The sequence below is a fragment of the Chlamydomonas reinhardtii genome, chromosome 7, assembly GCF_000002595.2.
Source record: "Chlamydomonas reinhardtii strain CC-503 cw92 mt+ chromosome 7, whole genome shotgun sequence".
NCBI classification, from domain to species: Eukaryota; Viridiplantae; Chlorophyta; class Chlorophyceae; order Chlamydomonadales; family Chlamydomonadaceae; genus Chlamydomonas; species Chlamydomonas reinhardtii.
In genome coordinates, this window is record NC_057010.1 from 4,098,849 (window position 1) to 4,122,011 (window position 23,163).

At 65.1% G+C, this 23,163-nt stretch overlaps 5 protein-coding genes across 5 annotated transcripts in view; 3 read left to right on the forward strand and 2 right to left on the reverse strand.

Moving 5' to 3' along the window:
* Window positions 1-7: 7 nt before the first annotated feature.
* Window positions 8-3,917, reverse strand: CHLRE_07g340750v5 (uncharacterized protein). The gene is made up of 6 exons (XM_001692466.2): window positions 3,600-3,917; window positions 3,001-3,102; window positions 2,373-2,525; window positions 1,969-2,064; window positions 1,175-1,237; window positions 8-922 (listed from the first exon to the last, which is right to left on the reverse strand). Exons 1-6 carry the CDS (start codon window positions 3,717-3,719, stop codon window positions 788-790), a joined length of 669 nt encoding a protein of 222 aa, XP_001692518.2. The 5' UTR covers window positions 3,720-3,917; the 3' UTR covers window positions 8-787.
* A 100-nt stretch (window positions 3,918-4,017) lies between these two features.
* On the forward strand, window positions 4,018-9,233 carry CHLRE_07g342950v5 (uncharacterized protein). The gene is made up of 8 exons (XM_043064390.1): window positions 4,018-4,200; window positions 4,456-4,812; window positions 5,188-5,254; window positions 5,517-6,104; window positions 6,520-6,876; window positions 7,120-7,221; window positions 7,478-7,628; window positions 7,859-9,233. Exons 1-8 carry the CDS (start codon window positions 4,154-4,156, stop codon window positions 8,686-8,688), a joined length of 2,499 nt encoding a protein of 832 aa, XP_042922916.1. The 5' UTR covers window positions 4,018-4,153; the 3' UTR covers window positions 8,689-9,233.
* A 54-nt stretch (window positions 9,234-9,287) lies between these two features.
* On the forward strand, window positions 9,288-14,701 carry CHLRE_07g342920v5 (uncharacterized protein). The gene is made up of 13 exons (XM_001692349.2): window positions 9,288-9,471; window positions 9,609-9,708; window positions 10,205-10,254; window positions 10,510-10,582; window positions 10,779-10,969; window positions 11,459-11,549; window positions 11,795-11,938; window positions 12,305-12,395; window positions 12,667-12,762; window positions 12,978-13,072; window positions 13,453-13,573; window positions 14,033-14,217; window positions 14,423-14,701. The coding sequence occupies exons 1-13, from the start codon at window positions 9,389-9,391 to the stop codon at window positions 14,600-14,602; spliced, it is 1,500 nt and encodes a 499-aa protein (XP_001692401.2). The 5' UTR covers window positions 9,288-9,388; the 3' UTR covers window positions 14,603-14,701.
* A 76-nt stretch (window positions 14,702-14,777) lies between these two features.
* CHLRE_07g342900v5 (uncharacterized protein) lies at window positions 14,778-19,159 on the forward strand. The gene is made up of 8 exons (XM_043064389.1): window positions 14,778-14,947; window positions 15,027-15,311; window positions 15,581-15,810; window positions 15,918-16,422; window positions 16,676-16,776; window positions 17,171-17,250; window positions 17,399-17,963; window positions 18,353-19,159. Exons 1-8 carry the CDS (start codon window positions 14,924-14,926, stop codon window positions 18,675-18,677), a joined length of 2,115 nt encoding a protein of 704 aa, XP_042922917.1. The 5' UTR covers window positions 14,778-14,923; the 3' UTR covers window positions 18,678-19,159.
* Window positions 19,160-19,170: 11 nt separating this feature from the next.
* The window catches only part of CHLRE_07g342850v5 (uncharacterized protein), a 6,417-nt gene continuing 2,424 nt past the window's right edge, over window positions 19,171-23,163 (reverse strand). The window contains exons 4-10 of the mRNA XM_043064388.1: window positions 22,532-22,618; window positions 22,144-22,359; window positions 21,868-21,969; window positions 21,456-21,606; window positions 20,993-21,144; window positions 20,291-20,743; window positions 19,171-19,751 (exon numbers count right to left, since the gene is read on the reverse strand). Of these exons, the coding sequence (XP_042922918.1) occupies window positions 19,332-19,751; window positions 20,291-20,743; window positions 20,993-21,144; window positions 21,456-21,606; window positions 21,868-21,969; window positions 22,144-22,359; window positions 22,532-22,618 (1,581 nt within the window). The 3' untranslated portion in view covers window positions 19,171-19,331. The remainder of the gene's footprint in view (window positions 19,752-20,290; window positions 20,744-20,992; window positions 21,145-21,455; window positions 21,607-21,867; window positions 21,970-22,143; window positions 22,360-22,531; window positions 22,619-23,163) is intronic.

Consider the following 23,163-nt stretch of genomic DNA (forward strand, 5'->3'; position numbering starts at 1 on the left):
TGAGGGACGGAGCAGGTGCTTACATGACGCCTGATGAGATTGTAATGTCCTGGTGATAAGATCTTTGCAACGGCCATTGCTTCCCGCTTATCGCTCCCGTTGATACTCGAGTCCTGCAAGCACATGCGAGCGCACCAACAATGCGAGCGCATCAACAGTGGCAGTACAGCAGCCCACACCCACGCCCACACAGAGGCCCGCCCACACGCCCACACGCATTGCAGCCATGCACCACCATGCATGATGCATATTTCTCTTTTAGTCTTGACACCCACATACGTTCTCTGTTCTCACATCCGAATCCCGAAATCCAAACCCACAGCCCCCGTTGCACCGGGCGTGCCGCCACCCGCCGGCGCCGTGGGCTGCGGCTTGGTCCGATACCTCGTTCGTTTGTACGTGTCAACCCTCAGCCCCTTTCCCACCAGGACTCACGCCCCCGTCAATCAGCAACGCGCCATGCCGCCAGTGACCAATCAGAGCGCTGCGTCCGACATGACACGACACGCCCCAACACGCCACCAGGCGCCTGTCTGCCTGACGAGAGTCCCGGGCTCCTAGCTCTGGGGAACCCTTGCCGCGTTTCCCAATCCTTCCCAACCATGCCAGGCGTCCCACTTGCACCCGCACAGCGTCGCGGCACCCGTACGCCACACAACACACAACACACACACAGAATGCGCGTGTTGTTTCCTTGTGCTCCTAACCCACAAATCAGTACTGTGGGTAGGGTCCTATCCCTTGTGCTTTCCCAGCATCAATCAACACATGCGGCCACCGTGGGCCATCACCCGAAGAAGGGGGCGCCGCACGTGCACGTCTTGCGGTTGCCCATGCACACGCCCTCGTAGCTGGCGTTGCGCTTGGCGAACGAGGGCGGCGGCGGAACCGACAGCAGCGCGGCGTGCGCAGCCGCCATGGCCTGTGGCGGGGGCGGGGGGTACTTCATTCCAATCCCAAAGTAAACTAGTGGGGGGTATAGGCACCTTTTCAGCTTCTATGCACAGTGCAAAGGCCCCCAAAGTTGCCGACAGCCGCGCACACACGTGCACAGACTTGCCAAGCGCGCGTGATTTTGTTGGCCAGACAAGTGGTTGCACGCACACACATGTTTCTTCCCTTGTGCTTGCCGTACTATCCCTAAACAAAATCACACAAACGTACGAGCACACACCTGCGGGTTGGGCGTGAGCACGTGGCGGTGGTGGTTGAACAGCGCCATGGACTTGCGGGCGTCCTGTGTGGGCAGGCGGTGGGTGCGGCGGCGTGGGTGGGTGGCGGTGGCTTGAAAGGTGGGTGGGGACGGGCAGCAGAATGAAGCGGCAGCAATCCGTCGTGTGAGTCAAGCACTGCTAAGAGGAAGGGGGAGCCTGTTCACTCTTCGCACGCGGACAGTGCCATGCACACCGAGCCTCCACCGCCCGCGCGCATGCTGCCTGCCCCCCTGCCCTGCCCCCTGGACCTGTTCGTTGGGCTTGGGCATACCGTATATCACTACCTCCGTGCCCTCCCATCCACATACACGCATACGCACATACACACACGCACACACACATACACACACACGTACACACACACGCGTCGCTTTGCTGCATCGCATACACTGCCTTTGCGCTATGTTTTCCTTGTGCTCTTTAACACACACGCGTAATGTTTTCCTTGTGCTCTTTAACACACACACACACACACACACACACACACACACACACACACACACACACACACACACACACACACGTGGGTGCCACTCGGGGTCAGGTCGTTCGTCGATCGCCCGAGAGGGGGGGGGGGGGTTCCAGGCTTTTTTGCGGGTAAGTACCGTACCGGGGTCGACGCGGCTACACGACGCTCGGTATCGGTAAGTAACTCCGGCGCGCCGTCTGGGCGGGCTTCGTTTGTTGTTTTTCAAAACCACACACATACACACACGCACACACACACACACACGCGCGCACACACACCCCCTACCTCCACTGCGTCGTGCTCGTTGGCCCCTGTGGGGTCGGGCCACGCCAGCAGCACCTTGGCCAGGTGGCCCTGCGCGAACACACTCCAGCTGCGGAACTGCAGGGGGGGCGGGTGTGGGAGTGGGTGTGGGGAGCGAGGGGGGAGCGAAGGGTTGGAAGGTTGCGGGCAGAGGGGTGGTGGGCCGTTCACAACCCCGATGAACGGACAAGTTAAAACGAACTGCCAGCAGGATCCAGGCGGGACAGATCACGCACGCGGCATGCGCGTGCGTTAGGTCACGCAGCACAGTGACAGCACTGTTGTGCGCTTCTGTTCATCTGTATATGTGCATCCCACCCCTCCCCCACACACCCACACCCACACACGCAGGCAGCGTTTCCCGCCCCCGCCCCACCCGCCCCCACCTTGTCGTTCCACACCCGGAACAGGCCCTGTAGGTCCATCATGCCCTCGAAGTCGCGCCCCTCCGCCAGCCCCAGCCACGCCACGTCAGCGCCGATGTTCTGCCCCACAAGCACCGCGTCGCGCGGCAGCAGCAGCCGGACCTGGCCCACCGCCTGGTGCGTGCGGGGATGGGTAATGCGCTTGTGCGTGAGTGTGTGTGCGTGTGTGTGCATGTGTGTGTGCGCGTGTGTGTGTGCGCGTGTGTGTGTGTGTGTGTGTGTGTCAGGGAGCGGGGAGGGGAGGGAGGGAGGGGCAACGCGTGAGAGGTGGTAACGGGTGCTGAGAATGGTACGGTAGGTGTGTGCATGGGTGTGTGCATGGGTGTGTGTTGGGCTGGAGCGGGTGGTTTGGGTAGGCAGGCGAGGAGTGATGCATTTGAAGCTGGGGCCGGTGGGAGGGAGATGCGCAGACGGCGATGCAGTGTTGGAAACGGCGATCGACCTTAACCCCCCTGTGACACGCCTGTGCCCCCCACGTGCCACCTGAAAGCCCGCACGAGCCCCACCCCCATTCATCCCCTTACGGGATTGGTTCAGAGTTAACCCCCATCCACCCACCCACCCAGCCCCGCCCTACACACGCGCCCACCTGTGCCAGCGGCACGCCGTGTCTCTCCAGGACCTCGGCTGTGAGGCCGGTGAGGGGCGTCAGGTAGGACACCACTGGCTTGTCGGGCTTGACGTAGGCGTTCTGTGTGTGGATGGTGTGTGTGTGGTGTGATAGTGGGTGGTGGTGGTGGGTGGTACCGGTAGTTGGCGGTAGCATTGGGTGAAAGGGGTGGCAGGGGGCCGGACCGGGCAGGTCGTGTCAGGCGGGAGGCGGAGGGAGCTGCTGCAGATGTGGGAGCTGTCAAGGCGCTGGCTTCAGCAACGCTCGGCTGCATACACACATACACACACCCACACCCACGCCCACCCAAGCTCACGCCCACACACACGCACAACGGCACGCGGCGGCCTGCACTGGTACACACACAGACACCCTGCAGGGCCGCGTCCTTCCCGCCACCTCCCTAGGCCTCGGCAACGGGCCGCGGAAAGCTTCTAAGGACGCCCCTGCATGCCTCACTAGTAGTAATAGCAGCCCGGCACGTGCAGAGCTTGCTGACCAACGCGGGCTGCAGTGCTTGCCCAACCCCTGGCCTCGGTGCAAGTCAGTGCAACAGCCGGACCCCGCGCTGCACGCACCAGCAGCACTCGCATGTACTCGTCCACAACGGATATTTGAGCCACGGAGCGAGCATTATGGTCGGTGCCGGTCGCCACCGCCTCCACGTCGATTGCATAGTACTTGGCCCGCTGAGCCATAGTGCCGATGAGCGCGGAGATGCAGGGCGGAGGAGCTGAGGTGCAGGGCTACGAGCCCGTAAAAGCTTCTAATGGGACCTATTTCATTTGGATGTGGCTTAAGACGACAAACCTGGGCCAGTGATGGTCAACGAAGCGACCTCGGAAATGGACACGAATGAACGCGTTAGGAAAGAGGCATGCAGTTATCAATTTATATACTAAAAGCTGTATAATTGGTGTTACACAAGATATCTCGGAATAGGCTTCATTTGTTCACGAGCTCAACCTCGTTGCACCCGCACGCTGCGATGGCATACCCCGACACCGGCGCTGGCGAGCTCGCCCAGACATTTGACTTGCTCCATCTATTTGATCGCATTGTATTGCCCCGAGACATACTCCGGCACTTGGACGTGCACGCTCGGCGCCTTCTCCGCACCACTTGCCGGCGCATGCGCGACGAGGTTGACAGCGTGACCACCTCCCTCACCATCAACAGGCAAGCATCCCCAAATTTCCCTGAGCTGCAGCGCCATGTCAACTGGATACGCTTCAGTGCCTACGGGTATCGGGAAAGGCAGGGGCTGCATGCAACCTGATTGGGGCGCGTGTGGGGTTCGGCACCGGTGCCGTGAAACACACACGCACTACCGTATCACCTTCACTGCCATGCCCGCTTGCCACATCGCATTGTCTCGACGCTGCCAGCCCCAAACCTCATTAACAAATCAACGTTCCATTGTCGCCACCCCAGGTACAACATTGCAAAGCTGTCCGCCACGCTGCTTCGCCGCCGCTTCCCCTCCCTCACCCGCCTCGCCTTCGGCCCCGCCGAGCCCCGAGACATCGCCCGACTGCTGGCGGCGCAGCTCCCACAGCTGGTGGCGGCGGCCGCAGACGTGGTGGCGGCGGGGCCGGGAGCAGGGCCGGGAGCAGGGCCGGGAGCGGAAGGGCAAGCGATGGCTGTTGTGGCGGCGGGTGTCAACGGCGGCGGTGGCGCGGGCGGCGATGTTGCCGGCGGCGGCGGCGGCGGCGGCCTGCGGGAGTTGGACTTCAGCGGCTATTTCGCGTCCATGTCGTCTGAATTTTGGGATGCCATTGTGCAGCACGGGTGAGCAGTGTTCGCTCACTTGACGGCGCATCATTCCGGAGGGTGCGAATTTCACGTGCCTCTCCTTCCGCTGGAGACACGCATCCCACCCCACACACACGCACGCACACACACACACACACACACACACACACACACACACACACACACACACACACACACACACACACACACACACACACACACACACACACACACACCGCAAATACGCTACACTGCACAAACACACACTACACTACACATAAATTCCTGTGCTTTGTTGTAAAGCAATGGCGCGTGCGTTGTACTATTCCTCAACGCACACTCTGTCTATCTGCCTGTCTCTTCTCCCACAAGGTCTAAACCCCCGCTGTCACTCCGCATCCACACGCGCAGCCCGCCGGACCTGACACTGCGCCTGAACGCCAATGAGAGCTTGCTCCGCCGCATGGAGGTGGACCAGGTGCGCGCGCGTGTGCGTGTGTGTGTGTGTGTGTGTGTGTGTGTGTGTGTGTGTGTGTGTGTGTGTGTGTGTGTGTGTGTATGTGTGTGTGTGTGTTTGTTTGTTTGTGTGTATGTGCGTGTATTGCTGTGTGCCGAGATTTACGATGAAGAGGTTTCTGCGGACCTGTTTCACACGCGCGTGTGATCATTTGGCGGTATCTTATAGAAAATTCCAACACCCCCACAATCTCAATACGCACCCCCACCCTCGCACGCTGCAGGTCCTGGCGGCGCTGGCAGCGCTGCGGCGCGGCCGGCCGCACCTGACCGTGTCCTTCAACACCGGCCACTCCTTTTTCGGATTCAGATCCACGGAGCCGCACGTGCTGCGCTTCCTGTCCTCCGCGCCGTACATCACGGATCTCGGATTCAGTGTGGGGCTGCGAGGCCGCGACACGCAGCACGCCGGCTTCTTCGAGCTCCTGGCGGCCGAGCCGGCGGCTGAGGAGCTGGCGGCGGCGGCGGCGGCGGCGGCTGCTGGCGGTGATGGTCATGACGGCGGCGGCAGTAATGGCGGCAGGGGCGGTAATCGCGGCGGCGGTTTGCAGGGTAATGCAGCAGCAGCTGGGGCCGGCGTGGGACAGAGATCACGCACCAAGGATGGTCAGCAGCCACAGCCTCAGCAGCCTCAGCAGCCTCAGCAGCAGCAGGAGGGGCCTGGGCGGCGTGGCCTGGCCGGGCGCCTGGTGTCCTTATCGCTGACTCACTACGAGGCGGAGGAGCGGCCGCCGCTGGGGCCGCTGCTGGGCGGGCTGCACCTGCTGACGCGGCTCACGCGCCTCACCCTGGACTGTGAGATCAGCCTGCAGGTGTGTGCGTGTGTGTGTGAGTGGAGGGGGAATTTGTGAGTGTGTGTGTCAAAGGGCACAAAGAGAACACTGTGTATGTGTGTGCTTGTGTGTGTGTTCCACGGTTATCCCCTCGAGTCTCGTGACCGAGTGCTTGGGACAACCTGCGGCAGCGAGGCACACCGGGCTCGCGCTGCCGCCACCACGCGCACCTCCTGCCCAGAGCGTGTATGTGTACGTGTGCGTGCGTGCGTGTGTGTGTACCTGGCCTGCACCCCTCGCCTGCACTTTACCGATGCCGATACCCTTCCCAACTCGACACCCGCACCCCAATACGCATCAGCGCACTCGCACTCCTCTCCTGCACCCGTCTCCTTCCCGATCTTTTCCGATGCCGGTACCTTCCCAACACCCGCACCGCCGCACACCCGCACAGGAGCTGGCGCCGCTGGCCCCCTGCCGTCACCTCACCCACCTCACAGTAGACCTCCTGCTAGCACGTACAGCCACGGCCGTACGACATCTAGCCATGCCGGCGGCCGGGCTGGCGGCGGCGGCGGCGGCGCCGCCAATGACCGCAGCAGACGAGGCACTGGCGGCGCTGGCGGCGCATGTGAACGGGCGTGCTGCGGGACTGGTGGCGGGCGGTGGCGGCGGTGGTGGTGGCGATGGCGGTGGCGGGGCGGTGGTGCATATGCTGCCGCCGCAGCACCAACTGCAGGTGGCGGCGGCGGCGGCGGGTGGTGGTGCGCCGCTGAACCCTTTTGAGGTTGACCTTCCAGTGCTGGGTCAGGTGCGTGGTTGGGTGGTTGGTTCGGGTGGGTGGTGCGTGCGTGGGTAGGTGGTGTGCTTGGGTGGGTGGGCGGTGCGTTGCAATCGATGCGATTGCACTGATGGGAGCGCAACATGCCGACGCATCAAAGTTCCATTCATTGACATTGTGCACCCTTTCGTGTGTCAGTCCATCCTGCGATTAACTAACGTGCCGTGTGTGTCCCATTGTGTGTATCTGTATGTGTGTATATGACACGCGCAGGTGGTCTCACTGACGCTGGGCAGCGAGTCCCACCCCGCTCAGCGCCTGTCGCGGGTCTTCCCCGCCCTCACCGCCCTCACGTCTGCGCCCGCGACACGCAAGGTGATGAGGGGGCAGCAGCGGGGGGCGGCGGGCACCGCCCCAGCCACACACACCGCGTGATAATGCATTAGCCGGTGTGAGGGGCGGAGCCGCGGAGGTTACGGTATGCAGCACAAGTCCCAACATGCACATTCACACAACGGTACTGATCTTTACCGATATTTACTAATCTGCATTCATCTAAACTACAGTACGGCATGTTGCGTGTGTATGACACATGCGTACGACACCTGTCCCGTGCACGGACCGTGCGCAGGTGGGCGTGTACAATGTGTTCGCCTGCCCGCCGCTGCTGGGCGGCGCCACGGCCCTGACCCGCCTCAGCCTGAACGCGGTGGTGGCGGTGGAGGGCGCGGCCGCGCTGCCGGCGGCGGCCGCACTCACCTCCCTCACCTTCACGCACGCGGGTGGGTGCCTGGGTGGGTGCATGGGCGGCTGGGTGGGCCCCAACGCACCGTCACTGCACCGCTTGCGTGCGTCGAGCAAAGCCACGCTCGCTGCGGCCCGTGCTGCAAATGCGACAGTACGGTACGGTAACGCATGACCGCGGCATGTGTGGCCCAGTCGAGCGAGGGTAAAACATTGACTGCTGCAATGCTGTCAAACACAAACATGCCTCTGTCTTTCATGCTCGCAGACAACGAGTCAACTCTGGCACTGCTGCGCAACGCCGCCCGGCTCCCGGCGTTGCGTCGCCTGGGCGTGTGGGACCATGAGGAGGCAGATGAGTATCTGGAGCTCACGCCGCAGCTGCTGCCGGGGCGGCTGCGGCAGCAGCTGCGGCGGCGGGAGCTGCAGTTACAGCCGGCGGCGGCGGCGGCGGTACGGGACGGCGAGGGGCAGGCGCAGCCGCCGCCACAGCAGCCGCAGCAGGAGCCGCAGGAGCAGGGTGCAGAGCAGGAGGTGGGGAAGGAGAAGGCGGATAATCAGGAGCAGGAGGGGCACGCGGACGAGGAGGGGGAGGGGGAGGGGGAGGGAGAGCCCGAGGGCCCGGCGGAGGTGGAGGTGCTGTGCTACCCGCGTGTCGAAACCCTGGAGCTCAAGGCCACCACCCCCGAGTTCTTCGACGAGTTCCTCCTGTTACTGCGGGCGGGCGCACTGCGCTTCGGCAGTGCCTCTGATGATGGCAGCGGCGGCTGTGGCGGCGGGGCTGGGGGCAGCGGCAGTAGCACCCACGGCAGTGGCACCCACGGCAGTGGCAGCGGCAGTAGCAGCGGCAGTAGCAGCGGCAATGGCAGCGGCAGTAGCAGCGGCCTGCGCACGGTGCGGCTGGACGCGTGCTACGACCCGCCGCTGCTACAGCCGGGTCGGCTGGGGCAGCTGCTGCTGACGCTGGGGCCGGGGCTGGTTCGGGCGGTGGTGAGCGGCTGGGCCACGCCGGGAAGTGAGGCGGCGCTGCTGTCGCTGGCGAAGCGTGTGGGACGGCACCCGGGTCTTTGCATGGAGTATGAGTACCCCATCTTGTAGTTGGTGGTGTGGTGGGGTGGTGGGGTCGTGGAGTGTGGAGGCATGGGCCTGACGGCCGTGGCAATCTGATGGCCATTCGTGCGGCTGTAGGCCTGTGAAGGATGAATGAGGCCTGAAGCACGGAAGAAGATGCTGTGAAGCTGTTGGCGGAAGGGGAGGCTGGATGTGCCGTGACTGCCGTTTACCCATGGTGGAGGTGTGGCTGGAGTGCTGGGATTTGGAATGGTGTTTGGTGCAGTGGTGCCCGCTTGGCCAAGATTACGAAGGGGTTGTCGCTTTCATACCCGCCGCTGAGGCGCTCCACAAGCGGTTGACCCTATGAGTGTAGACTCGAGCCCAGACACAGTGTTGTTGCTCAACTTCCGGCCGCTATGGAGACGCTAGGGATGCTGGGCAGGGAGGTTTGGGGCAGTTCGGTGGGCAACGATGCGGTGCCCAGTGCAGGAAAGAAATGGTCACGGTGACAGACCCAGGATCCACTCAACTCGCTAACGCCTACATTGCTTCATAATTTGCCTCGACTATACGTGTAACACTATAGGCTAATCTACTGGTGATTATTCGCATGCTTCTTCGCAACTTGACAGGACTTGCCGGTCGCAGCCACACGCATAGCTGCGCTGGAGCCGGTGCTGGTGCATTAAAGCTAGCGTTTCCTATAGCGGCGAGGGCTTGCCGCCCGCTAGCGACAGTCCGCACGATGGCTACTGCGCAGACGCATGCGGTGGGGCTGGACATTCCTATCGAGGCGGACACCTATCACATGGGGCCGGGAACGCTTCGGTAAGCCATGTAACGGTTTGGCCCGCACCGGCAGTCCACCATCCTCCACGCATCCCAGCCCCGGCATCCATCGCGACACCCACACTCTCGCTCCTGCTATCCTCTGCTCGCCCCTCCACCCCCAACGCGACACGCAGCATCTCGCGCAAGGCCTTCCACGGCAAGCTACGCAGCCGGCTGCTGGAGCGGCTGCAGGCGGTGCTGCCAGAGGACCAGCGGGGCCTCATCTTCCTGGAGGTACCGCGGGGGGGGGGGGAGAAGACAGCAAGGGGTGGGTGGTTGGCTGTAGATACCAGCCCAAACTGAATCGAACCCAACGCAAACTAGCGAGCGGGTGCGGGCTGGAGAGTGGAGACTGTCGCTGGGGAGAAGCCGGGGTGGTTGGGTTGAAGCACAGGGGCGGCATGGGCGATGACAGGGGACTACGTGATAGAGCATCGGCAGGCCAGGCTGCTGCCGCGGTGGTGGCCATGGCGGTCAAGGGGCTTCATGGAAAATCGCTGTCGGGCTATAGGGGCTGGAGGGTTGGCGGAATGGAGCGCCGATAGGTCCAGGCCTCTGCCGCGGGGGGGGGGGGTTGTGTGACAGAGGTGGCAGCGGTGGTGGGGGAATGTGGCGTGCCGCACTCCAGGGCCCATCACCGCATGCGCTCCCTCCCGACCGCTGCTGGTGCTGCTGGCCCCACCTCCCCGCACCCTTCATGCTCACCACCACAAATCCCTCTCCCCTGCAGGGCGGCAAGGAGCAGCACCAGTACACCTCGGACGGAGAGCCCCTGTTCAGGTGTGTATGTGTGTGTACATGTGTGTGTATGTGTCCGTGGTGCTGAGGTGCTGATTACGCATGGTTTGGTGCGGAGGTGCTGATTCCGCATGGTTTGGTGCGGAGGTGCTGATGCCGTCATCCGAACCGCTCAACCCCGCACGCACCCACACATACCTCACACCCGCGCACATACTCACATACGGTCATCTTCCTCCTCCCACCCTCCCCCACCCCTACGCCTTTGCTTCTTAATCATGAATGTAACCCCCTCAGGCAGGAGGCCTACATGCACTACTTGTTCGGTGTGCAGGAGAACGACTGGTTCGGGGCGCTGTGTGTCAAGACGGTGCGTGCCGCCGCCGTGCCGTGGGGCCATCGGGCTGCCGTGACGCCGTACAGCTGTGTCCGTACGGCACCGCCGCCGTACATCTGACACGCCCTGTGGGTACGGGACCTCTGCGAAATGTGGAGGTGGTGTCGAGCGCACGGCGGTCCGTTGGCCTTACCCCCGCCCCACAACTTTCCCCCACCCGCCCGCCCAGGGCAAGTCGTACCTGTTCGCGCCGCGCCTGCCCGACTCGTACGCGGTGTGGATGGGGAAGCTGAAGAGCCTGGAGGAGTGGCGGGCCAAGTACGGCGTGGACGCCGTACACTGGGTGGACGAGATGGCTGACGTCATCCGGGGGCTGCAGCCGCCCTGCCTGCACGTGCTGCACGGCAAGAACACCGACAGGTGCGCGCGCGTGTGTGTGTGCGCGTGTGTTAAACAAAAACAAACGGAACAATTCCGCCATACACGCGCGCGCAGTTACCAACAAATACCTACGCCGGTGCGCGTGTGTGTGTGTATGTGTGTGTGTGTGTGTGGTGGCGGGGGGAGGGTCACAGGGGAAGAAACACGGACAGGTGTGTGGGGTGGAGTGGGGTTTGGGGGTGGGGTCAGGGGCTGGAATCGGAAAGAGGGGGGGATGCATGGGGTTGGGGGGAGACTTGACGCGGGGAACGCAGGCCAAGTGGTGGGCACGCGAGGGCAGCAGGGAACCCCAGAAGAGTACTGCACTTGCTGAGTGCTGCCATCGCGCCCAGCCCCTGCTCCTCTATCCTACCTCTCTCTAACCCCTCACCTCCCTACCCCTCACCTCACTGCCTTACGTGCTGCCCCTGCCTGTTCTCCCCACCTATGCTCCTCCTGCCTCCTCCCCCTTGCCCCCCCCCCCACCAGCGGTCTGGACGTACTGCCGCCCGCCGCCCCGCCGCCCGGCATACCGCTGGAGCAGCAACACCTGTTCCCCGCCCTCACCGAGTGCCGCGTGGTGGGTGGGTGGGTGGGTGGGTGTGTGCGGGGCTGTGTGCGTGGCGTGTGTGGGTGTCTTCAGGGTAGGTTCAATCCAATTGCAACCAGACGGGGGTGGGCCGTTTCCACCAGTCCCATGAAACAGTAAGGGCGTGAAGCCGTGGCTTGTACACCCCAAACCCAAAGAATACGCAAAAGCCCAGCACCCGTCCAACCCATACAACCCGATCACCCGGCCCCCGCCACCGCCACCGCCACCCTCAGTTCAAGACGCCGGAGGAGGTGGAGGTGATCCGCTACGCCAACGCGGTGGGCTCCGCCGCGCACGCCGCCATGATGCGCAGCTGCCGGCCCGGGCTCATGGAGTACCAGCTGGAGGCCACCTTCCTGCACCACTGCTACAGTCAGGTGGGGTAGCGGGGGCGGGGGTGGGGAGGGGCGCGTGGGGGGTTGGGAGGGGCGCGTGTGGGTGTGGGTGTGGGTGTGGGTTTGAGTGTGGATGTGAGTGACTGTGCGTCAAGGGGACACAGAACTAGTGCGCCCCAAGGGCTGTGAGGGGCGGATTGATCTTATGACGGGCACCGCTGCCTCCTCCTCGTCCTTCTCTTCGCCCCGCCTTGAGAGTGAGAGTGAGAGTGCGTCCAGGGCACAAGTGCGCCCGGGTGTGAGACTTGGGTTGACCTGATGACGGGTGCCACTGGTCGACTTTTTGCGCCCCGCTCACTACCTTACCCTCCTCCTTCTCCGTCTCTCCCCTCCCCTCCCCATTCCCAGGGCGGCTGCCGCAGCGCCATGTATACACCCATCGCCGCCAGCGGCCCCAACGCAGCCATCCTGCACTACGGCCACGCCGGCGCGCCCAACGGTGAGGCGTGTGCTGTGGTGTGTGGTGTGTGCTGTGTTGTGTGTGGTGTTTTGTGTGGTGTGCGATGTGCATATAGCTTTGGCACCTGCTTGTTGGGCTCGGTCCTGTAACACCCCCCCTTACACACACACACACACATAGACACACACACACACACACACACACACACACACACACACACACACACACACACACACACACCACCACCACCACCACCACCACCACCACCACGTGTCTCACTCTTTCCTGCCCACCCACCCACCCCGTCCAGACCGGCAGATGTGTGACGGCGACCTGGCGCTGCTGGACTGCGGCTGTGAGTACTACGTGTACGGCAGTGACATCACAACCACGTGGCCCGTCAACGGTGAGAGGTGTACGGTATGGGGTGTACGGCAGTACTGGCGGCGCCGGCCTTGTGATCGCACACCCATGACAGAGGCTGTGTACTCACTGACACACGCACACACACACACACACACACACACACACACACAACGCGTGTCGCTGGGCGGGCTTTCGTTTCGTTTTTTAACACAACGCGTGTACGGCTGTGTACTGCTGCTGGTGCTGCCGGTGCAGGCAAGTTCACTCCGCAGCAGCGGGGTGTTTACGAGGCGGTGATGACGGCGCACAGGGACGTGCTGGCGGCCATGAAGCCGGGCGTGTCGTGGCTGGTGAGGCCTGGAGGGGGGTGGGAGGGGGTGAGCGCGGGTGCAGAGGAGGGGGGTAGGGGGCGAGAGCGGGGAAGCAGGGGGAGGGGCCGGTCAGGGGGAGGAGGGGGTTGAGGGCTGCATTGCTGGCGGAGTGGGGCGGGAGGCGGCGCTGGTGGGAGCGGTATGCAGGGGCTGACAGCCCAGTGAACCCGCCCCGCCGCACACCTGCACCTACACAAACATGGCACATGTGCCCTCGTGCTGTCCTGACACACAATGTATCTCCGCACTGCGCATTGCACTTTCCTGCGCAGCAATCCTACTCAGTACGCACTTCTCACCCGCACATTTCTCTCTCTCTCTCTCATCTCTGTCTCTTTCGCTCTGTCTCGTCCGCGCAGTCCATGCAGGAGCTGGCCTACCGCCGCATCCTTGAGGGTCTGGCGGCGGCGGGGCTGCTGGCGGGCGGCAGTGTGGACGACTACCTGGCGGCGGAGCTGGGTGCACTGTTCATGCCGCACGGTGGGGGGGGGGCGGTGGGGCGACAGGCGGGGCAGGAGGGGTGCGGCGATGGCAGGTGGCGGGGAAGGATGTAGAGGCGGGAAGAGACGGCCCAGGGGAGGGATGCGGGCGCCCCTGGAAGGCGATTGGCCAGTCCCGAGCAAAGCAGCACGGCGGGGGTTCGGGCGTGCGGGCTGACGGCGGCACTCCCAGCTACAAAGCCCTGGGCGCTTGCTGTCAGACATGGCGCCATCGCTCAGCCCACCTACCCAGTCCCGTGCCCACAGCCACCCGCAGTGTCACCCAGTCATATCCCTCCCTACCTGCTGTCCCTCCTCCCCCCTCTATTGCATTGGGTTCGGTTTAGTTTGGGCTGGTATCTACAACCCCCCGCATCCCCGCTCCTTGATCCCCCACCCCTCCATCTCCCCTCCCCCATCCCCTCCATCCCCTCCTCTCCTCCTTTCCTCCCACCCACAGGCCTGGGCCACTTCCTGGGCCTCAACACACACGACGTGGGCGGCTACCCGCCCGCCGGCCCCGCCCGCTCCGCCCGCCCCGGCTTCAGCCGCCTGCGCACCGCCCGGCTGCTACAGCCCGGCATGGTGATCACGGTGGAGCCGGGCTGCTACTTCAACCCGGTGCTGCTACTGCCGGCGCTGGAGGTGCGCGTGGGGGCGTGTAGTGCGATGGTGCGCGTGTGGGCGTGGGTTGTGGGTGTGGGTGTCGCGCATAGCAATGCTGCTCCATTGATTTTTTGGTGTCTGCGGCCGTTGCACTGATCCTTTCGCTTTCACTACTCCCAAGTGAGCAGCTCGGCCGCCGGGCTCCGCGTCCGCCGCCCTCCCTGTCCCCTTTGCTTGTGCACAGGACCCGGTGCAGTCCAAGTACCTGGTGCGGGATGTGGTGATGTCGTACCTGCAGCTGGGGGGCGTGCGGCTGGAGGACAACGTGGTGGTGACGGAGGGGGGCGCGGAGAGCCTGACACGCGTGCCGCGGTCGGTGGAGGAGGTGGAGCGCGTGATGGCGGGGGGCGACTGGCCGCAATGAGCTGATGGCAGAGATCCATAGCCGGATGTTTTCATTTTCAAGAAGCAGGAGCAGCTTGAGGGCATTGCCAAGAAGCCGGGCTTGTAAGAGAATGCAATCCAATTTCTCTTCCAAACGGCATGGTCTACATTTGGAGCGCTCACGCAAGCTGCAAATACACAGCATCAATAGGGAGATACATAGGGGGACATTTCCGCAGGTGCACACCACCGCGACCGATGCATTCTGCCCGTCGCGCAGCTTGCACCAAACAACTCGCGGCGCTCGTGCATTCTGGCAAGCTAAGCAATCATTCTCAGCTGGTTCTGGAAGCACGCGGCCATGCAGCGACATCGCGGCCAGGGTGCACGTAGGGCAGCCAGCGTCAGCCCCTGCACACCGCAGCACCACCGCCCCGCCTGCCACCCCCCTGGACTCGGCCCAGGCCGTCTCCTCCTACGTGCTGCAACAGGCCCAGCTGCTTCAGCTCCTGGGCATTCCTCAGCGCTCGCCACCTGGCCCCCAAGCGGGTAGTTGCGGACAGCAACAACAGCAACAACAGCAACACCTGCAACAGCAGCAATCAGGCCATCCGCTACTGCATGTGACAGAGTTGTCGGGCGGCAAGATCAACTACGTGTGGACTGTGCGGGGGCCGCGAGGGGCCGTGGTGCTCAAGTACGCGGCGCCCTACGTCCGGTCCATTGGCCCGGAGTTCGAGCTGCCGCAGGCGAGTACCGGTAGCTAGTGGTGGGCGGCAGTAGGGAGGCAGCAGGGAACAGCAGGGGGCAGGCTGGAGGGCTGGCTGGCCTGAGTCGTGATATTGGTGGTCCTTTGGAGAGATATGCCGTAACCGCAGCGTTGCTGTGCATGCGTCCGCAGCGGCAGCGCCCACACGGCACCCTGCATGCCCTGCCTGCCGTGTTGCACGTGCGGTAATAAGGCAGCTGGTGACGTGTGCGGTCTGTGACATTCGTGTCTTCACGCACGCACATGCAGGCCCGGCTGGATGTGGAGGCCGCCGCCATGTCCGCCGCCGCCGCCGCCTGCCGCCGCCACGTGCCCCGCCTGCTGCTTCACGACCCGGCCGCCTGCGTGCTGGTGCAGGAGCTGGTGGGGGCGGAGGTGGGGGAGGCGGTGGGGGAGGCGGGGGCTGTAGCAGGAGCAGCAGGACCTGCAGGGGCAACAGGCGGCGGCGGCGGCGCTGGGCCATCGAGCAGCAGCAGGCGGTAAGCACGCGAGCGTGTGACGAGGAAGCTGTGTTTACCTGCTGATATGGTATGAGTAATGGCCCGCCCCGACATGACACGTGTGTCCCCGCCGCCGCATGCCGCAGGATCAAACTGGTGGACGCCCTGGCGCCCTGGCGCACCCCCGCACCCACCCCCAGCAGCCCCCCACCTGCTACTGCCGCTACTGCCGCTACTGCCGCTGGACAACAGAGCAGCGTTGTCAGCAGCAGCAGCAACGGTAGCAGCGCCACTAGCAGCAGTAGCAACGGCAGCGCTAGCAATACTAGCAGCAGTAGCAGCAGCAGCAGCAGCAGTAGCAGCAGCACTGGGCGCGTGCCGCTGCCGCACCCCCGCCTGGCTGCTGACCTGGCGCACCTGCTATCCAGCTACCTGCTGCAGAACTCCATACACGCCGCCGCCGCCGCAGACGCCGCCACGGTTGCCGACGCAGGCGCTGGGGGCAGGGGCACTAGCAGCAAAGACGGCAGTAGCAGCAGCAGCGGCAGCCCTGGCGGCAGTAGCGGTAGTGGTGGTCGCGGCGGCCGGGGCGGGGCGGTGGGTCGGCACCTGGCGGCGGCGGAGCAGCTGCGGCGGGCGAATGAGGCCGTGGTGCGTACGAGGGGGCTGCTGGGAGGGGGGGTAGCGTGGCATGTGATTGCACAAGGTGAATGTACAAGACAGCAAAGGTTGAGTCGTTGTAGGTGCCGTCGCAGGAGGAGCGACCTGTGTTGTGTGAGAGCACCAGGGAGGGAAACAGGATTGCTGTGTGTGTATGTGTGTGTATGTGTGTGTGTGTGCCTGTCAACGAAAGCACTGAGTGGCCTACCTTGTGTACCTCCACGTGGGGTGACTGCTGTCGCAGGTGTCCGCCAACGCCGCTGTGGTGATCTCGGACCCCTGGGACGAGGCCTGCCCGCGCAACTGCGTGCCGCAGCCGGTGGCGGAGCAGGTGGCGGAACTGAGGCGAGTAGGGGGCCGTGGGGGGCGTGGGGGGCGTTTGTGTGGGGGGTTATCTTGTATATGTGCTGCCAAACAATGCGGCGTGTGTACGTGGGTTGAAGCCGTGGGGTGGCTCGTGGTCTTGGAGACGGGAGGCACGCAGGACTGTTGTTGCCAACCCCCACCGGCGGCACGCCCACCTGCACATGGGCCGCGCCTGCTGCAACCGTGTCCTTGCCGCTGCCGATGCCGCTGCTGCCCTGCTGCACCTGCCGTGTTTGCTGCCCCCTGCCCCTGCCCCTTGCTGCCCCTGCTGGCCCCTGCTGCCTCTGGTGTCCCTGTCTCTGCCCCCCTGCTGCCCCCTGCTGCCTCTGGTGCCCCTATCTCTGCTCCCTGCCGCTGCCCCCTACATGCGCAGGGCCGACGCGGTCGTGCGCTCCGAGGTGTCGCGGCTGCTGCAGCTCTACCTCGGCAGCCGGGAGGCGCTGATACACAACGGTGAGCTACAGCGGCACAGCTATCTTGGTGCTGCATGGAGTTGTGTCTTTGGAATCCGGTGGGATGCGCCGTATCGCATTTCGTGCGATGCTGATGACACGCAACTTGTACCTTAATTCTTTCAGTTTCCTACTTTCCTGTTTTGCAGACCTGACGACCGGTAATCTGTTGGTGCCTGCGCCGCCAGCCGCCAGCAGCAGCCAGAGCGGTGGCAGCAGCAGTAGCAGCCCGCGAGGTGCTACTGCCGCACCGGCTGCTGCTGCTACTGCCGCTGCCACGGCTACAGCCGACACGCACCTGATCGACTGGGAGTTCGCGACGTACGGTCCCATGGCGTTCGACCTGGGCTGCCTCATAGGCAACCTGCTGCTGGCCTACTGCGCCGCAAGAGCTCAGTATCATGACTCGGACGGCGGCAGTAGCAGTGGCAGCGGCAGCAGCAGTAGCAGTCGCGGTGCTAGCAGTGGCAATAGCAGTAGCGATAGCAGCGGGCTGCAGCTGGCGGCGGCGCTGCTGGAGGTCGTGGTGGGGTTCTGGGAGCGCTTTGACGCGGCCGTGTCACACAGGGGCGGCAGTAGCAGTGGCAGTAGCAGCAGCAGGGGTTACGGAGACGTCGGGACTAGCAGCAGCAGCAGCAACAGCAGTAGTAGCGGCCAGGCTGCACCACCTGTGGTCCTGGGCTGTGAGGAGCTGCAGCAGCTGTGGAGTGACAGGTGCGCGAGAGGGCACAGATGCGGGACCCCTTCTTCATCTGGTGCGGGCGTCGGGTCTGGGGTTGGGAAGCAATCGGTGTACCGGCTGTTAGGTGCACCCCAACCCGCTCCCTCGTCCTTTCGGTCGTGGCTCCCTGCCTGCCGATTCCTGTGCTGCACTGCCAAGCAACCACCATGACGTGATTGCCTGCTGCACCATGCATGCATACATTCGTTCTCAAAGCATCGGCCACGCTCTCCGCCTCGCTCTTTTGTACTGGCTTCGGTTTAGCTTGGGATGGTATTTACAATCCCCCCTTTCCTTAGCTACCGTAGTCATGAATGTTAATCCCCTCAGAAGTTCCATGTTATACAAACCATTCTCCCTCCCCCCTGCCCCGGCCCCGCAGCCTGGGCTACGCCGGCTGCGTGGTGGCCCGCCTGACCTTTGGCATGCACCACTACCCGGCACTGGACGGCGTGGCCCACCCTGACCGCCGCGCCGCCGCACAGCGCCTGGCGCTGCGGCTGGCAGCGGCGCTGCTGCGGCCCCAGCAGCGGGCGGCGCAGGGCTGGCAGCAGCAGCCGCGGGGTGGGGAGGCGGCGGCCGTGGGGTTGGGGGCGCAGGGCGTTGGGGAGTTGGGTGTGGGCGTGGGCGTGAGCGCTGGAGTGCGGCGGCTGGTGGCGGATGCTGAGGCATGGGCGGTGGAGGAGCTGAGGGGGCAGGGGCTGTGAGGTGTGACGCCCTTGTGTGACAGGTCGGTGTAAGCAAGCAGTTGAGCGCGTGTGCGTCCCGGGCACGTGTTGCTCAATGTGTGTGTGTGTGTGTGTGTGTGTGTGTGTGTGTGTGTGTGTGTGTGTGTGTGTGTGTGTGTGTCGCCTTGTTCCGAGGCGAAAGCGGATCATGAACGCGACGGTCCAGTGAATTCCAGTGTTCCAGTCACTGCCCGTCGAGCCGGGGCTGGCATTCGTGCACCGCGAGTGCAAGCCCAAAAGGGACAGGGTGGCATGTTCCCGAGAAGAGACTTGTGCGGCGTGTTCCCACTTGTTGCACAGCGAAACTGTCCCGAAAGCACACTGGGACCGACCTGACGACTTACGAGTCCCCTCGGCTGGAGCTCTAGCTAGGAAGGGGTTCCTTGAAGAGCGTGGCGGAAAGAAGGGGGCCGGGGTCGCGGGGAGACAAGGCGGGGGCGGCAAGGGCTTCTCCACTGGATCCTGCGCTGCCGTGTAAGCAGGCTTACAGTGTCCAATCATCCACGCACACCGTCTAGAGCCAGGAAGAGTAGGCTCGGTAGACCCACAGGACAGCGCCCGCAGCAAACGCCACCACCCCATTCCGCCACCCGCATTAAACCCCAATCCAACCTCGACACTGAACGCCACCGATCACGCCTTCAGACTCGCCTGCGCCCGCGCCTGGATCTGCTCCCGTGTCAACGGCATCTCATCCTCGTCATCATCCTCATCCTCATCTTCTATGATCTCATACTCGGACGCCGCCGTGCCTAGGCTCGGCAGCGGCCCCGCGCTCAGACCCTTCCCCAACCCCGATCCCACCCGCGCCGCAGCCGGCGGCGCCGTCGCCGCCTTGCCCCCCGGCGCTGCCCCCGTTCGCGTGCCCACCCCCGCAATGATGCTGCCGCCTCCTGCGGCTGTGGAAGTTGAGGCCCCGGGTGTGCCCGCGGCGGCGGGGCCGCCGCTGGAGGGCGGGCGCGGCGGCGTGCCGGCGGGTGAAGGCAGCGAGGCAGAGGCGGGGCGGCCGCTGGCTGGCCGCGGCAGGCTGTTGGTGCGACCCACCATGGTGCCCTGTGGTGCAGCAGGAGGGGCGAGGCCGTGGGGGGGCCCGGGCATAACTAGTTACGGTAAGCGCAAGGCGGCGTTGAAAGGGCGCAGCGCGCAGGGGAGGGGGGCATCAGGAGGCAGGGGGTGCCGAGGACTGAGGGGGCATCGCGGTTGGTGTCAGCGGCGCACGATGCAGAGGCACGAAGCGAGGAAGAACGAGTGTGTGTATCGGTATGCACAGCTCGTGGCTCGCCCGGCGCAACACACTAGGACCCAACAGAGCCCCGGGTCCCGTGCGCCCCGCGCCTCCTGCCCCCCTCCTCCTGCCCCCCTCCTCCTACCCCCCTCCTCCTGCCCCCCTCCTCCTGCCCCCCTCTTCCTGCCCCCCTCTTCCTGCCCCCCTCTTCCTGCCCCCCCTCCTCCTGCCCCCCCTCCTCCTGCCCCCCCTCCTCCTGCCCCCCTCCTCCTGCCCCCCCTCCTCCTGCCCCCCTCCTCCTGCCCCCCTCCTCCTGCCCCCCTCCTCCTACCCCCCTCCTCCTGCCCCCCTCCTCCTGCCCACCCACCTGTACGGCGATGATGGCGCTGGCCCGCTGCTCCAACAGCGCCAGGCCCGCCATCACGTGCGCGCACGCCGCCACGGACGGGTGCGGCGGCGGCGCCCCCGCCACCTGCAGCCCCGATCCCGACGGCGGCCGCCCGCCCACCATCGCCCCTGCCCCCGCCCCCGCCCCTGACTCCGCCGCGCCTGACTCCCGTGACGCCAGAATCGTGCCGCCTCCGCCTCCGCCTCCTCCGCCGCCGCCTGTGAGCGAGGGAGCGCCGGCCTCCCAGGCCTGCGCCGCCGCCGCCGCGCCCAGCCTACGCAGGCACACCGAGATGCCGTTGCGCAGCATGGCCAGCCGGCGCTCGATGGCGCTGCGGCGCTCGGTGACGGAGTCGGCCCGCCGCAGAGCCGCGTCGCGCCGGCCCAGCGCCTGGCGGATGGCCTCGTGCTGCCGCCCCACCACCGCCTCCGCCTGCGGGTGCGGGTGTGGGTGTGCGAAAGAGCGACATGGTGTTTTAGATGGTAACTTCACATGCGAGCGCCGCTTGGACTTTCCGGCAGAGTGCTGCAGATTAGACTACGTGGTTTTTGCAGGCCGCAGGCCGCAGGCCGCATCACCATCACCATCACCCGCACCGCCACTGCGGGCCCAGCCCCAGCCCCCGCCCCGGCCTCGGCCCCCGGCCCCTGCCCAAGGCGCGCCCCCCGGAAACCTGCTCACCTCCATCTGTCGCACCTCCGCCTCCAGCTCCCGCGCCTCCCGGGTCATGGCGGTGATGCGCTCGCCGGCCTCGTTGCAGGCGGCGAACAGCTCGAAGGACGCCGCCTCCAGGCCCAGGTAGTGCTGCAGCGCCTCGGGCAGGGAGGGCAGGCCTGGGGGGGGGGGGTTGTGTGTAGGGTGTGGGGTGAGGTAGGGCGGGGCGGGGTGAGATTGGGTTGGGTGAGGTAGGGCGGGGTGGGGCGGGGTGGGAGGCAGGGTTGTTTGCACCATTGGGGCAAGGGCACGACAGGCGGACGGGGACGACGGAGGAGGTTGCTCGCAAGAGGGAGGCGAGGGGAAGGAGGGGGTGGGTGGGCCGCCGCAACATCACTTAAGCCACCAGGTTCAATGGCGCCGCCCTTGCACAGCACGCCCCAATCACCCCTCCCCTTCCCACGCCCCGCCGGCTGCCCCCGTCTCTCACCCGCCGCTCGCTGCAGCTGCTGAGCCGCCGCCTCCACGCCAATGCCCTGCTCCACACTGTCCAGGTCCAGCGGCTCGGAGGCACCGCCGCCGCCCTCCGCCTCGGCCGCCTCCGCCGCCTCCACCACCTTGGTCAGGCGAGCCGCCTGAGCCTGCGAGGGATAGTATGAGGAGGAATTGGCGGTAAGCATTGACAGGCCGGGCTCGTCAGGGCAGGTGAGGTGCGGGTCGGAATTCAGGTACATGTGCGGTGCTGCCCCCCGCCGCTGTGGGCTTATGGGGGCGGCCGGAACGCGGGGGTGGGTCGTTTCGTGGCCCAGCAGCCCTGGTGCCTCTCAGCAACCATCATCACAGCCACGCCCCGTTCGTCACCTTTATCCCTAACCCCGCCCCCCGCCCCCGCCCACACACACCTGCAGCAGCTTCTCGTCCGCCGCCTGGCACGCCGCCAGCTCGCGCACCTCCACCTCAAACGCCGCCGCCTCCGCGTCCTCAGCCACACGCAACGCCGCCATCTGCATGCGCCAAAGGACCAAACACACCACGCACACACGTGTTCACCCCGGGTGGCGGGCACGTGAGGCACATTACCCCCATGCCCCGATGGCGTCGCTGTCGCTTCTGCCGCACCCCGGGGGCCTGCTGCCTCCACTGGGCCCCAGGGTTTCCTGCAGGTTTTGCCCCCGCACCTGCGCCAGCGCCTCGTGCCGCGCCTCGCTGGCCACGCGGCCCGCCTCCTGCACGGCCGCCAGCTCCGCCGCCACGCCCGCCACCTCGCGCTCCAGCTGCGCCCTCATGGCCTCCATGGCGGCGGCGCGGCGGCCGGCGGCGTCTATCTGGGACTTGAGGTCGCGGTTGGCGGCGATGTGCTCGTTGAAGCGCCGCTGCGCCGCGTCCAGCCGCGTCTGTGCGGCGCGCGTGGTGGGTAGTGAGAGGTTCAGGAGGAGGGGCAGGTGGGTACGCCATATCGCTGCCCATGTGCCAAGCGTCCGGCACCCCTGCCCTCCAGGTACCCCACAGGTACTCCACAGGCGCCCCACAGGTGCCCCTGGGTCCTCTTGCCGCGCAGGCGCTCACCTCCAGCGCCTTGATGGCTTTGGCGGGCGCGATGGAGATGGCCTGTGTGCCGCTGTGCCCGCCCACGTCCCGCCGCATCGCCAGCACCTGCTGGGTGGGGGTTACTTTCATATTTATACAGGAAGCGGGGGCAGAGGAGGTGGTGGAGGTGGTGGAGGTGGTGGACATGGTGGTGGTGGTGGAGGTGGTGGTGATGCAGGTGGAGGACGTTGTGGAAGTGGTGGGTGTGGAGCTGTGACCACGCCGGCGTTGAGCGCGCTGCGGCCGGCCCTTGCACCAACGCTCAGCATGCTGCACCGGCTCGCACAGCCAAGCCGCGGCCCTCGCCTCCACGGTTCCAACCTCCCCACATCATTCCGTACCCCGTGAACGGCTACCCCCATCCTTTACTTGAGATACAAGGGGTTTGATTCTGGGGATGCCCCCTTCCAGCGCCAAACCTCCACCTCCTCATGTTCAGGCCAACATATCCCTGTAGGCCTTCCCGCCCCCTCCCCCATGAGGGGGTGGGGTGTGCTTGGGGATGGGAGGTGCGAGGGTGGGTGGGTGGGTGAATGGGTTTGGGGGGTGGGTGTGGGGTGGGTGTGCGATGGGACAGTGGGGGTGGGGCGGGGTGGTGGGGGGTGGGGGTG